Source organism: Procambarus clarkii, chromosome 45 (genome assembly GCF_040958095.1).
Source record: "Procambarus clarkii isolate CNS0578487 chromosome 45, FALCON_Pclarkii_2.0, whole genome shotgun sequence".
Lineage (NCBI taxonomy): Eukaryota > Metazoa > Arthropoda > Malacostraca > Decapoda > Cambaridae > Procambarus > Procambarus clarkii.
This window is the reverse complement of record NC_091194.1, coordinates 7,272,851-7,287,850: the sequence shown is the minus strand read 5'-3', so window position 1 is coordinate 7,287,850 and position 15,000 is coordinate 7,272,851. Positions and strand designations below refer to the sequence as shown.

General features: G+C 40.7%; 1 protein-coding gene across 3 annotated transcripts in view; it reads left to right on the top strand.

Annotated features, from left to right (window-relative positions):
- LOC123769824 (glycine receptor subunit alpha-2) overlaps nucleotides 1-15,000 on the top strand; it is a 119,338-nt gene that overhangs the window by 35,597 nt on the left and 68,741 nt on the right. For all 3 annotated transcript variants that reach the window (XM_069301318.1, XM_045761143.2, XM_069301319.1), the window contains one exon: nucleotides 8,037-8,104. In XM_069301318.1, coding sequence (XP_069157419.1) covers nucleotides 8,037-8,104 — 68 coding nt within the window. The remainder of the gene's footprint in view (nucleotides 1-8,036; nucleotides 8,105-15,000) is intronic.

Sequence of the window (15,000 nt, the reverse complement as noted above, 5' to 3'; positions counted from 1 at the left end):
GACTGTTCACGGTGAACATTACAGGTCAGCACAATACTGCAGACTGTTCACGGTGAACATTACAGGTCAGTACAATACTGCAGACTGTTCACGGTGAACATTACAGGCCAGCACCATACTGAAAGCTAGCAACATCGACAGAACAAATTGTTTACAAGAGCATTGTTGTGTATGTAAATGAGTTGTGGACTGGTTCAGAGGATCAGGAAACAAATGGTCTCTGTCAGTGTTGTAAACCATTTTTAAAAATACTTTCACTGAATGTCCTTTATGTAAAAAAGTATAAAACTATTATTTAGATCTATTTAGAAGATGGTCTTAGTTGTAACTAATTACTAAATGATTTTATTTGTCCATTTGTATCGTTGTTCGGTGGTTGAGCCTGTCTGCTCTCTAGATGTGTCACTACGTCAAAAATTCGACTGATTTGTCTAACCAGTAACGTATGAACCCAAGCAACCCCCCTAACCTGTCGAGGCCGACGTGTGAAAAACGTTAATATTACGGTGTTTACTAATGCGTCGCATTTGTGATGGTTTGATCAGTTCCGTAAAATATATGACTTAGGAGTTGTGAGGAGGAGGAGTTTATGTTTGTTCTCTCTCTCTCTCTCTCTCTCTCTCTCTCTCTCTCTCTCTCTCTCTCTCTCTCTCTCTCTCTCTCTCTCTCTCTCTCTCTCTCTCTCTCTCTCTCTCTCTCACACACACAAATGTTAGCTGTCACTTGTGACAGATGTAAGCTGGAAGTTGACAGACACGATGAAATCAGCTGTGAATTATATATATTCGCATCAGTTTAAGGTCCAGGCTGGTTAAGTCTCCCCCCCCCCACCACCTGACCGTCATCTGTTTGATCGATAACATTGGCGTTATTAATTCTGAGCTGAACAAGATTAAGGCATATATCAAGCTGGGGGGGGGGGGTAAACTGGAGGCGCATGTGAGTGAAGATGGTGACGCAGCTTCTTAGTAACTTGTTTGTTCCAAGTTTGGCCATCTTAATGAGTTTGTGGCGCGCGCGTGCAAACACACACACACTTTGGTCTTTTTTTTGACCAAAGAACCAGAGCTCAACCCCCGCAAGCACAACTAGGTAAGTACACACACACACACACACACACACACACACACACACACACACACACACACACACACACACACACACACACACACACATATATATATATATATATATATATATATATATATATATATATATATATATATATAAACAAATTGACTCCTATGAAGCATCGAACCCTTTCCCACTAAGTGGCAGTCCAGCATGCTAACCATCACTCGGGCCAGAATTCGATGTTTCACAAGAGAAGTAGTCAATTTAAGTATATATATATATATATATATATATATATATATATATATATATATATATATATATTTATTTATTTATTTATATAATATATATTTATATATGTCCAGATATAACTGAAGAACGTAAAACACTCAAAAGTACGAAGCATTATGAAATAACAAACGAGTATATCACCTTCAAAACATTGCAAAAATTGCCCCTAAAAAAGGCAATAATTTAAATATTAATAAAAAATAATATTAGTATATAATAATAAAATCTTCAACACAAAGGCTCATTATAATTTGTATCTTTGCTCAACGTTTTGTGTTTTTCGAATAAAAATCCAAACAGGAAAAAAGCGATGCCTGGTGCTTGACAAAGCAGATGTAAGAGATGTTCATAATATCTTTAAAACATCAGGTGTTTTATTTTTCTCGCAATAATGAATGCTTGCAGAGCTAAGTTTATTATTAAAAAACTTGACAAATCCCCCCTTTTGAACATGTAACAAAAGTCAACAAAAGCTCTCGTGTCATATTATAGGTCAAAGCGGTTTCAATAGATTCTGCCCCCCCCCCAAAAAAAATGGAATGATCCCTCAAGGATTCGAACCTAGGCCGCATTGCGTAATTGATGGTCGAGTGGACATAGTGCCAGACTGCTAATTGGGATGTTTCCTTGGTTGATGTTTGGGGGACCATTAAGGTGCTTAGCACATGCGCGCGCGCACACACACACACACACACACACACACACACAACTATGACACGCCTATTGGATGTATTACCAAAAATAAAGTTCACATCAAAATTATTAAGATAATGAAATATATATTTTAATACAAAAAAATTCCCCACCTTAAAAAAGGAAATTGATCCATTAATAATTGAACTGATACAAGCAGAAGGAATCATACATCAACACGGTGCATTATAGACATTTGTCTTTTGTTCAAGAGGTCTGTGATTGCCAGGCGAAAGTATGCATTTTATGAACTATAATACAGTGATATAAATTAAACATCTCCAGGTGCCCTTAAGGACCTTTGATTCCTCTTAAAGACTTCCTGGTGCCAATAAACTCCTTCTGTTGCCAGTAAAGTCCTTCTGGTGCCAGTAAACTCCTGGTGCCAGTAAAGTCCTTTTGGTGTCAGTAAAGTCCTTCTAGTGTCAGTAAAGTCCTTCTGGTGCCAGTAAAGTCCTTCTGGTGCCAGTAAAGTCCTTCTGGTGCCAGTAAATTCCTTTTGGTGCCAGTAAAGTCCTTCTGGTGCCAGTAAATTCCTTCTGGTGCCAGTAAACTCCTTCTGGTGCCAGTAAAGACTTCTCACCACCCCTCAGAGACCTCCCAGCACTCCTCCCTATCCCAGGACTCTATCCCATAGAGTCCTGGGGATAACGCTCTACCTCTATCCAATTTGTTATGCTACTGAGTCAACACGCACCCCCCTTGCAACGACACTTATTGCACCATCAAGAAGGTCCCGGCCCCGTGCAACACGCCATAATTTCTCTCGTCCCAGACTCCGGAGTTAATGACAACGGCCCGAGGGAAGTGTTTCTAGCACAGCTGCACAAAAACGATGTTTCTAACAGCTTCACAACGATAATATTTCCCTACATTGATCAACCACCCTATTTCAAGCAGCAGCCAGTCAACGAGGAAGACGTCATAGTCACAGGAGCACAAGTGATTCCTCTAATTGGCAGTTAGGAGATCATTGATTGATTGGAGTCAAATGCATCGAATGTCAATTGCATGGATTTTTTTTATTGAAATCTTATCTACTAGACCTTAATTGAACCGATATGACGGTGTCATTTGTAGAGCATCCTGCTTGATCCAGATGGATGAATTCCCCAGCCATCCAGATGGATGAAGGATGGATCCTACAGCATCCAGATGGATGAAGGATGGATCCCCAGCACCCAGAAGCACCGAAGATCACTAAACAATATGCTGTAGAAAGCAGAAAAGATATCAGAAAAAGCTTCATAATTACCTGTCAAGATTTCATGAATTAAATGTCCATCACTCTGTGTTGGACCTCACCTGGTCTAACCTAACATGGCCTAGTCAGGTCTAACCTAACCTACCCTGGCCGAGAATGACCTAACCAGGCCTAGCCTTACCTAACCTGTCCTAACCTAACCTAACCTGGCCTAGCCTAACCTAACCTGGCATAGCCTTGCCTAACCTGACCAAGCCGGGCCTAGCTTTACCTAACCTGGCCTAGCCTTACCTAACCTGGCCTAACCTAATCTGACCTGGCATTGCCTTACCAGGTTACTCCAACACGATAGATGGTGTGTAGAGGGGGGGGTAGGTTCCCTCCCAAGGGTCCACAGAGAGAGAGAGAGAGAGAGAGAGAGAGAGAGAGAGAGAGAGAGAGAGAGAGAGAGAGAGAGAGAGAGAGAGAGAGAGAGAGAGAGGGGGGGGGGGCGAGAGAGCGAGCACGTGAAAGTCTCCAATAATTTATCCTGCCATAAAAATCCCGCTCTAACCCTCACACTCTCCCCCGACCACTTAACCTGAATGGCACATCATTTCCCCGTGTCGGTGTCCTGTCCCGTGGCCTGGCCACAAGGATGGGCAGGTAAAGATGCTGGGGAACTGTCTTTCATTCATCCAGGGATATGACAGGTGAAAATGTTAGACTGTCTCTCATCTATCTCCCTCTCATCCTCCATCCCTCTCTCCCTTGTTTTTTAGGCAGCAAAATATTGCGCGTGTAACGTTCCATCAACGTTATCGACGTTGAACGTCGACAACAGCTGAAAAAAATGTTGAACAGACTCTATGGACATTTAAACCCACATTTCAAATTTGGTAGTTGATTATTGCAATAGGAACCAATCCTACCTTGTGAGGGGTATAGGGGGTCGACCCCAAGCGTCTTATCACACATTACAATTTACCATGGAGAGTTGCGTGCGGCTAACTGCACCCGTCTGGTCTCCCACCTCAAACATACAAATAGACAAATAGGCTTTTTCTTTTATTGGTATAGATCTACTCATTGCGTCAATCACAGTCTCGTCTCCTTGTATGCTGAGAATCATCCTGCCTTGGAATGGCACTTTAGAATCACGCGGCCTGCTCAAATAAACAGTGTCCAAGTGCTCGTTAATCCAGGTGCCACCCTCGTGTTGACAAACGAAACATTTCAGATTAACTCAAAGATGATTACGTACGAACTTTTTTCCGGGTGCCCGTCCTTGTAAGCAATGGCCAAATGTTCGTGAATGGAGCCGTTGCCCCCGACTGTTGCGGCTGGAAAGGTTCTGTCATCAGCACGAAAGTCTTCCTCTCTTAGTCTTCTGTAATTGTGACCACACACACACACACACACACACACACACACACACACACACACACACACACACACACACACACACACACACACACACATACGAGGAACTGACAAATACTGAGATAACAGCAGAGGAAATAAAAATAACTAGCCTTATTAGATAACAATAAAGCTAAGGAACCACCTAATATTTCCCCATGGATGTTAAAAGAAGCTGCACAAGCCCTCACTATAACTCTAACTCAGGTCTTTAATGAGTAAGTTGAGAAGGGAGTTTTACTCAGTTGTTAGAAGACTGGGAGAAGGCATTAAACTATAGACCAGTAACACTGACAAGCATTCACTACAAGGTACTATGAGGATAAGAAAGTTAAATGTTAAATGCCAAAAGAGGATTAGATATAATAATAATCACTAACATGACTTCAAGGAAAGGAAACCATGCCTAACAAACTTACAGGAGTTCTATGATAACGTAACCTAAATAAGACAGAGAATGTTGGGCAGTGTGTGTATGGACCGCCTAAAAACCTTTGACAGAGTTCCACACAGGAGAGAAAGCAGAAAAAACATTGATATGGGTAGAATACCTAACAGACAGGTATCAGAGAATCACAATGAGAAGCAAGTAGTCGAAATGGCGTAGAGTAACAAACGGAGTTACTCAGGAATCGGTGCTGGAAACCATACTATTTCCCATTATGTTAATGACCTAACCACAGGAGTGAAATCTTAAATGTCAATGTTTGTGGGTGATGCAAAGTTAATGAGAAGAGTCGAGACAGACGAAGACTAACACTCCAAGATGACAGAGACAGATTGCAGAGTTGGTCCGAAAAATGACTATGAGAGCTCAACACAAGCAAATGTAACATGATATAAATAGAACCAGGTGCCAGGAGACCAGAAGGATGGTACAAAATGTAAGGAAACTACGTACCTGTTCCGGCAAGAGAAAAGTACCTGGGAGTGGCTATAACACGAAGCCTAACTCCGGAGGCACATAAAAATAGAATAATTGCAGCAGCATACTTAGCACTACCAAAAATCAGCACATCATTTATAAATCAAATAAGGCTTCAATTTAGATCACTGTACACCAACTATAGGAGACGAGTTTACGAGTACGCCGCCTCATCTTGAAGTCCCAATTGAAAATAACACATGAGAATGTTGGAAAAAGTATGGAGGTTAGCAACGATGCTCGTCTCTGGGAGTTTGCACACCTGCTGATGTATACTTGACTAGATATAAACTGTCAGCAAAACTGTTCACATACTTTGTGTCATTATGTAATTGAATGTGAAAATATCACAGAATTCGGTGATAAATCTAATGTTCAGGATATTTACAGGAACTTTATTCATAATGATGTACTGCCAGAAATCGTAGCCTAGTATACAAAATTTGTTTACTCTAGGTAAGCAACCTGTAGGTAAGCTTTACTGTCATGCATACGCATGACTGTAAAGTTGCGATCCCGCTAGGTGGGTGTGGAGTAGGATTAGTAACTGCGTAACTGACTCACCGTGTAATGACTCGTATGTAAAGCTGGTATTTTGAATTAGCTAAATGTTTTGTCTTAATATGTTTGCATTTATTTTTGTTAATTTTTAGGTTTCATTTGTTAGTATTTGCAAGTATGTTAAATTGCATATTAGAGATTGTTTACGCCTATATGTGTGTATAAAGTTTTCCCGAGTGTTTTGGTGAGGTTGGCGCCCCTGTTGCCCTCCCCCCAGGACAGAGAGGAGCCAGACTTGACCAAGTGAGGTTGGGTGTTGGGCGCGCTCCAACCTCACAAGAAAGCTTGTTTACCCTCGCTTTTCTCGGTGACTGAGTGTGGTCATTGATCTGGTGAGTGAGAAAGGATTTACACATTGTATTTTTTCCATTCCTTGTGTCTTGTAATCAATTAAAATGCACCCATACTCTTAGTTTGTTTACATCTCGTCAATTCAAAACAGTTTTACTATTCACTTGAGTGTTTCCTCTCGTGTTTGAGGTGTATCGTTATAATTTATATTTGTAGTATATTCCTAATTTAAAACAACATGTACTGTAAAAAAGGATGTTGGGAGGCTCTGTTAATATTTCTGAATACATACTTATTAGTACAAATACCCATACCCGTCCTCACAACCACAGATGTGAACTGCCTTGTAAAGAGATGTTGGTTTAGATTCAGCAACTGGGAACAAAATTTTCCAAACACCACGAACTGTGGCAACCTGTTCTCTTACAAATTACGTCTGAATTTGGCCGTTTGCCCATATGGCCGAAAATGGACGTAATTTGAAAAGGAAAAATAATTGTAAATCAATTTTAGGAGGATGGATTGTATGGTGAGCCCGTAATGGACTTTGTATAGAGACTTATGTGCCACTTCTTGAATCACGTCCTATAAAATATATATATAATTGAATAATAGAGAGGAAAGGACATTTTCCCAGAGAGGAAATGCTCACTGCATCCATGGTTCCTGCCCGCCATATGAGGAGCTGGAGGAACTATTCAACTTGTGACAAGCAGCCTTGTACCCTGCATGTAATCAATATTGTAACTTTTTTTGTGTAATGACATTTTCAAATAAAGTTAGATAAATATATATATATATATATATATATATATATATATATATATATATATATATATATATATACATATATATATATATATATATATATATATACATATATATATATATATATATATATATATATATATATACATATATATATATATATATATATATATATATATATATATATATATATATATATATATTTTTTTTTTTTTTTAAAGTTTGTGAGGGTACCACCTCTGGTGCCAATATGGGGACCCATAGCCTCGGAGAAGAAAATAAAAAGCATTCAGAGGAGACCTTGTGGTTTCTCACTGAACACTAATATTATCTTCTACCACCCCCATTCTTTTGTATGTACACATATATATTTACTTTATTTGAACTTTGTTACAAAAAAGGAGTTACATATGGGTTACAAAGATAGTTATATATATATATATATATATATATATATATATATATATATATATATATATATATATATATATATATAATATGTTTTGAGAGCTTGCTTAAGTAATTATGAATAATAATAATTCAATTATCTCCAAGAACTGACTTAAATACATTTCTTTGGGGGGTTGATTTAAGTGGTTATATATAACTCTTAAGAACTGACTAATATAAATATGTTTCTTCGAGGGGTGAGTAAAAAGTTATCAGTCTTTGGGGTTTGACTTAAGTAATTATGTATCCAAGGACTGAATCAAGTAAATAAGTTTCTTCGATGGCTGACTTAAGAAATTATCGGTCTCTTCGGGGGGGTTGACTTTAATTATGTACCCCCAAGGCCCGACTCAAGTAACACACTCTCTCCTTCCACAGACGATGCCACAACGGTCTCATGTGAGCTGTACATCAGAAGTTTCGGCTCCATCGACCCCTCGTCCATGGTGAGTGATGACAGGGCGAGCGGAGGCCGCAGGGCCTTTGTGAGAGATAAGGCTCAACTCTGTTTATGAGAACTGGCAGGTTGGCTGGTGGCAAGGGACACGGGGCGTGCAGCGGGGTGCTGCAGGAAAACTCAAAAAACTCTACTTACATTAAACAAACCAAAGTAGAAGTTGGCATACATGAAAATTCGTAAACATTCATGAAAGTTACTAATGGAACTACCTACGCAGGTACTTTAAAAATTTGGATTTTGGTGCATAAAAGGATGTCTTTTAGAACGGGTTTACCCTTGTCAAAACCATCATTTTCTGAAATACGGGAACACTCACGAGAACTGGATCATCTTTTCCGTGAGCGGCTTTACAATTTTAGTTGTAATAGTGGCCCTTTTGATTTAAGACTTATGGAGACCTTGTATATTTAAGAACTTAGGCCTTTGTTAAATAACAATGTCTCATCCCGGTACAACATTATTTCATTTAGGTTCAATCCAATTTCTTAAGTCCCGCAGTTTCGTGGTTAGTTGCTCTGTTTGTCTAGTGATCATTTTATATTGTTCACCTGTGTATATTGCTTCAAAAGCTAGTTTGTGCATTAGTTATGTTGTTAATTGAATTTGAACTGTTTACTGTGGGTTTATAGTCTTTTATATTATTGTAAATTTTTTGTATAGAATTCTAGAATCACTGTGGTTCATATTTTAGTTTCAGATAAGTAATATATATAATACATATATAATTGTCAGGTTAGTACATACTATTAGAGTAATTATAATTTAGACTAGCAATCTCTTTTTGCTTGATTAAATTTATATGTAATCTTAATGTATTGTTGAACAGTTCTATAATTAGATCCCCATTTTTTAAATTAAATGCTGAACACGGAGCTGTCCAAAACATTATGTGAAGTTTTAAATAATATATAAAATAATTCATTGTTTCGGGGGAAAGGCAGCCAGAGGGAATTCATACACATTAGGCTTATATCGGGGTTCCCTACCCCCCCCCCCGGCTCATCCAGGCCAAATTACTGACCCCGCCCAGGATTCAACCTCACAACTGATTCCTGAGTACCTACTTACTGCTAGGTGAACAGGTGCATTAGGTGATAGGAAATGCGCCCAATATATCTGTCCCGCCGGGGATTCGAGCCTAGAATTCTCGAATGTGCGCCGAGAACAAATCCGGCTGTACCACAGGGACCCTTAACATTCAAGAGGATGTTTTCCACTGCATTGGTTATACTTTTTTATATAATATAATTATAATGTGTGTGTGTAGTGGGAGAGCAAGAATAATAATTTGTCGTGTCGGGGGACAGGCAGCCAGTGTATATACATGTTAGGCTTATATTCAGGGGTGCCTCCCCCCCCCCCCCAGGGTTGTTCTCACCCTCCCTAGGATACAACCGTAGAACAAGCTAACTCTTGGGTACTTATTTACTGCTATTGGGATTGTCATACCTATATACTGCTATTGGGATTGTCATACCTATTTACTGCTATTGGGATTGTCATACCTATTTACTGCTATTGGGATTGTCATACCTATATACTGCTATTGGGATTGTCATACCTATATACTGCTATTGGGATTGTCATACCTATATACTGCTATTGGGATTGTCATACCTATATACTGCTATTGGGATTGTCATACCTATATACTGCTATTGGGATTGTCATACCTATTTACTGCTATTGGGATTGTCATACCTATATACTGCTATTGGGATTGTCATACCTATTTACTGCTATTGGGATTGTCATACCTATATACTGCTATTGGGATTGTCATACCTATATACTGCTATTGGGATTGTCATACCTATTTACTGCTATTGGGATACAAGTCAATTGGGACATTAGGAGACGCACCGATCTAGTTCTGTCTCGCCTGGGATTCGAACGTGGAATTCTCAATTGTGGGTCGGGAAGGAGCCCGTCTGGAAGAATGCCAGTCTTCCAAAGCCACAATCACGTGTAGCGTATTGACCAGATCATTACACCAGATGGGATGAAATATAACGATGGGAACCTCCAGTTCCCCATCACTCCCACACCTCCCATTCCCCATCACTCCCACACCTCTCATTCCCCATCACTCCCACACCTCCCATTCCCCATCACTCCCACACCTCCCATTCCCCATCACTCCCACACCTCCCATTCCCCATCACTCCCACACCTCCCATTCCCCCATCACTCCCACACCTCCCATTCCCCATCACTCCCACACCTACCATTCCCCATCACTCCCACACCTCCCATTCCCCATCACTCCCACACCTCCCATTCCCCCATCACTCCCACACCTCCCATTCCCCCATCACTCCCACACCTCCCACTCCCCCATCACTCCCACACCTCCCACTCCCCCATCACTCCCCACACCTCCCATTCCCCCATCACTCCCACACCTCCCACTCCCCCATCACTCCCCACACCTCCCACTCCCCCATCACTCCCCACACCTCCCACTCCCCCATCACTCCCACACCTCCCACTCCCCCATCACTCCCACACCTCCCATTCCCCAACACTCCCACACCTCCCACTCCCCCATCCATTATAACGTAGAAAGATGGAAATGGAAGACCTGTAAAAGTGTATTAATTCAGTAAACAAACAGAGGCGGGAGTCGATGTTCCTGGCTTTGTTTACCAAAAACAAACACTCATAGATAAATAAAACGCGCCAATACTCAGTAAAGTCAACAGGAGTTATATTTTCAAGTATATTATGCTCAATGATACTCAACATACACAAATATTATATATTTGTACTAGGGGTGGTGCGCGGCCGCTCCCGGGTCTCTCTCTCTCTCTACTCTCACCCTCTCTGTTTCTCCGCTCTCTCTCTCATCTCTCCCTTCTCTCCCCCTTTCCCACCCCTCTTCACTTTTCTCTCCCGCTCTCACCTCTTCCACACCCCTTCTTTGCCCTCTCTTCAAATATGCACACTCCTCCTATCCTCTCTTCAAACTCCTTCCTCTCCCGGCGGGCAGGGTAAAAAATCGTCCCCAGACCAATTCCCCGACAAAGTTGGGTGAGTCTAGCCCCAAGCGTCTGGTCTCCATCCCTGGACAGACAAACATTCTTCTCTCTCTCTCTCTCTCTCTCTCTCTCTCTCTCTCTCTCTCTCTCTCTCTCTCTCTATTGTTACCACCACGAGTTGTGACGTGTTTTACAATCTTTATCTTTGTATCTCTTCCTTTTCCTCTCTTATAATCTAAGTCTGTAAATTAGAATGTCTGTCTGTCGTAGGATAAAGGCTACATGCTTGTGTGTAGCGCCATTCAACTTTGCACCTTGAGTCCTATCGGGTACGTGCCAAACATAGCCGGATTGTGATCACCTGAATTCAACAGGGGGGGAACAGCCGTGCCACGGTAACACACAGACCGATCTGGGGTGCCCGGATCGACCCGGGCGCCGCCGGATATCCCATGAAATAAACCCATAAAGTAAACATTGCGCTCCGTTGAGTACGAATGTCCTGTCCACCCAGACCAGAGTGCCATTTCTTAAAGCCCGCGTAAGTAGGCTGCAGAGATGTGGGGTCACGCTTCGGCGAGTGTTGCTAATGGAATCACCAGAGTGCAAGTTGCACTCTTCCACTCCGGGTTGGCAAACGCTTTGCCTGCACTATTTTTGTGTCCACAGGCCACGGTGTAGCCGGCGGGACCAGTTCTGTGCTATATACTGTAGTAGCATAACCAGCCTTGAACCTATGGTGCAGGTGGTGAACCGGTTGACTGCAATGCTGCACAGTAGTGTCATCCAGCCAGCCGACGTAGTAACGAACCGGTTCTGTGAATTCTGGCTCTCTGGGAACCCAAATCGCCAGTGAGTATCTCACATATCTTGGCTGTATCCCTGATACAATTGAGATTGGGACCCCGATACAGCCGAGATTGACGTGGAAATGTGTTGGCCAAAAAGGAGATGTTGACTGAGGTAAAATCAGTCAACGACTGACCGGGAGCAACACTATCGTTAATCCAATTCAAATGCTGTCGTTAACCGTATTTCCAAAGACACCGTTAACACTATTTCAAATGCCAGTTATTAATATTTTAAATATAATTACACAAGATAGACGTGTTGATTTGTTTTGGGAAATGTGTACATATGAGTCGTTACGAAATGAGGGAATTTAAAGATTAGATAATATGTAAATATTTCAGTTAGCTATGCTGATCGTTCAGTAGCGAGGAGCTGTTATTCCGGCGCGCGACACCACAGGCTGCTAGATCCCCTATCAAGCGAATGGTCTGCCAAGGGACCAGTTCAGAGAAATGGGAATGGCGCACAGTTTTATGTATGTATACACCGTGCGGTGTGTATAGCTTGCTTCTCGGTGTATGTATACTGAGATTGATTGTTGATTGTTGCCGCCGAAGGCGGCTAGTTTATTGTGCACCCCATACTCATCCTGTGAGCGGTAGCGCAAAAGCATTACAGAGGGCACAAAAGGTCTTTCTCAGACCTCATCTTAGATTATTACATAAACAATTTCTTCAATCCTTCACACCTTATAGATACAATGTCAGCTAGTTACAGAGAAAGTGCTATTACAAGAGCTACATATTTACAGTAAGTCATCACACATTAATGGTAAGTCTTGTCGTTAATACATAATAGTTTGGCCAATGGGGATATTACAGAGTCATAGGGGAGCTTCTGTTTATTATTAGTCCTCACAATACACTACTTGTTTCTCAATCTCATATGTCGTTCATCTACTGGAAGCAAAATGTGGGTACAGTGCAAGGATTTCAGGTAATTTATCCATGGTAATAAGATAGGTTGCCATATCATACAGAGTGAGCTTAGATTTATCTCTAAAAGGCTCAATTTTACAAAAATCCAAGATATAGTGTTCGAGTGTGTGTCCCTGCCTATGTCCACACACTTTACACTTTACTTCATCTAGATCTGAGAGTTTACCTTAGTCCTGGACTGTTGTTGGAGTCCAGGGGTCTCCAGCAACACACTGGCAGGCTTCCACACAGGCTTATTACAAGACTTAAAAGACGGACATTGACTCGTAACTCAACTTGGCCATCCTGAGGTACGTCGGTTCAATCACCAATACTTCACTAAATATCACAGACAAACACCGACTCGGCCCACTTGTTCCCATTGGAACACGTCTTGAGTTCAGGACTGTCCTGGGTGAACTGATTCGTGTCGACCAAGATACCACACACATCACTTCTGTGGATTAACATGTGATTAGTACGAACGGTCTACATAGGGCTCAATAAGATCACAGCAATCTACCGGGAACAGAAAATGGGGGCGGGAGCGCTCAACAGATGGCGTTGGCTTCGTCACACTTCCCCTCCTAAAAGAATTGGGGTCGGGTGTGCTCATCAGATGGCGTCGACATCGTCACATGGACCAAACTTGCTGTTGTGGCTTTCTTAATAACAATTACAAAATAAAACTCTGGGTAACCCCGACTGCGCGCCCCAGCCCACTGGATCAACATTATGCAATCATGGTCCAGTGGGTTTAGGCAATGCGTTCTTAGCCACCCCTGAACGCTGGTTCGAATCCCCTGATTTCTGAAATGATTTTCGCAAATTGTATTTTACACCATTGTGACTTAGTATATAAGCAATAAAAATAATTATAAATGAAAATTTAAAATCAAAATGTCTTTCAACACTGCGTGATGCTTCTTGTAGAAAAATTATTTTTAGGCAAATTGCTTGTGCAATAAATTCGTGCTGAAAATTTCGCATAGAAAAAAATATGAAAATTTATATAAAGTGTATACAGTAATTTTGTAAAGATATATTTCATGACCAGAGTGTAATTTTTAACTTGGAATTGTTTTAATATTAATAATATTACATCCTGACATTTGTCAGGATGTAAAAATATACCGGGAATTGAACCCTGAAACTTTCGCTTGCGAACGAATGATTTTGACCACATCAACCAGTCAAACTACACGGAAACTCTTATTTATCCGCTGGAAAATACATGAAAATATATCAATATTAAACAATTTGTAATCATTTTAATGAGAACGGAACAATCAGTATACACCTGTTTTAATGTGCATAATCTGCTAATTACTAGGCAGCTGTAATTAAATGCCCCAGTAAGCTGTTTACCAACATGGTCAAAGTTATCTTTGTGAAAATATATATTTTGCATAATGAAATAACTTGAGCGTGATTATGATGAAATATTTGGGCTGTTGAATGGGATCGAACACGTACCTCTGCACGTACGCTCTACCAACTGAACATATATATATATATATATATATATATATATATATATATATATATATATATATATATATATATATATATATATATATATATATATATATATTCTGATGACCATAATCATCAGTGACAAGTAACAAACCTGCATAATTGACAAACCATTAACTTTTCTAATGACATATTTGGTGGCGATTTATTTAGTGGTCTATTTTTTTTGTAAATGTCGGTAATGTGTTGTGAGGTGTTCAGTGTTCAGGGGGAGTGATGGTGTTCAATTGTGTGAAGAGAGAGTTGACGATCAGGGGCGTTCAGATAGACCCGGTGTTCAATTACCATTAGGGAGACCTAATGGCCAATTACCGCGAGTGAGAGGAGGTGTTCAAACCGAAGGACTCAGGAACCAGTCGGCGTCAAGAGTGAACAAAATGTTCATGGGGTGAAAATAGCTTTTTCTAAAAGGTAGACGTTGTTCCGTAAGACATATCATCCAGAAGTCACTTAATAAAATGTCATGCAATAAGGGCTTGCAACGTTAAGTTGAAGATTATGCAGCATTCACCTTTAAGAGAGAATTGCCTCTGTCACCCACTGAAAAAGAAAACGGGAAGATAAAGTATACTGATTATTTTTGTGTGTGAGAGAAA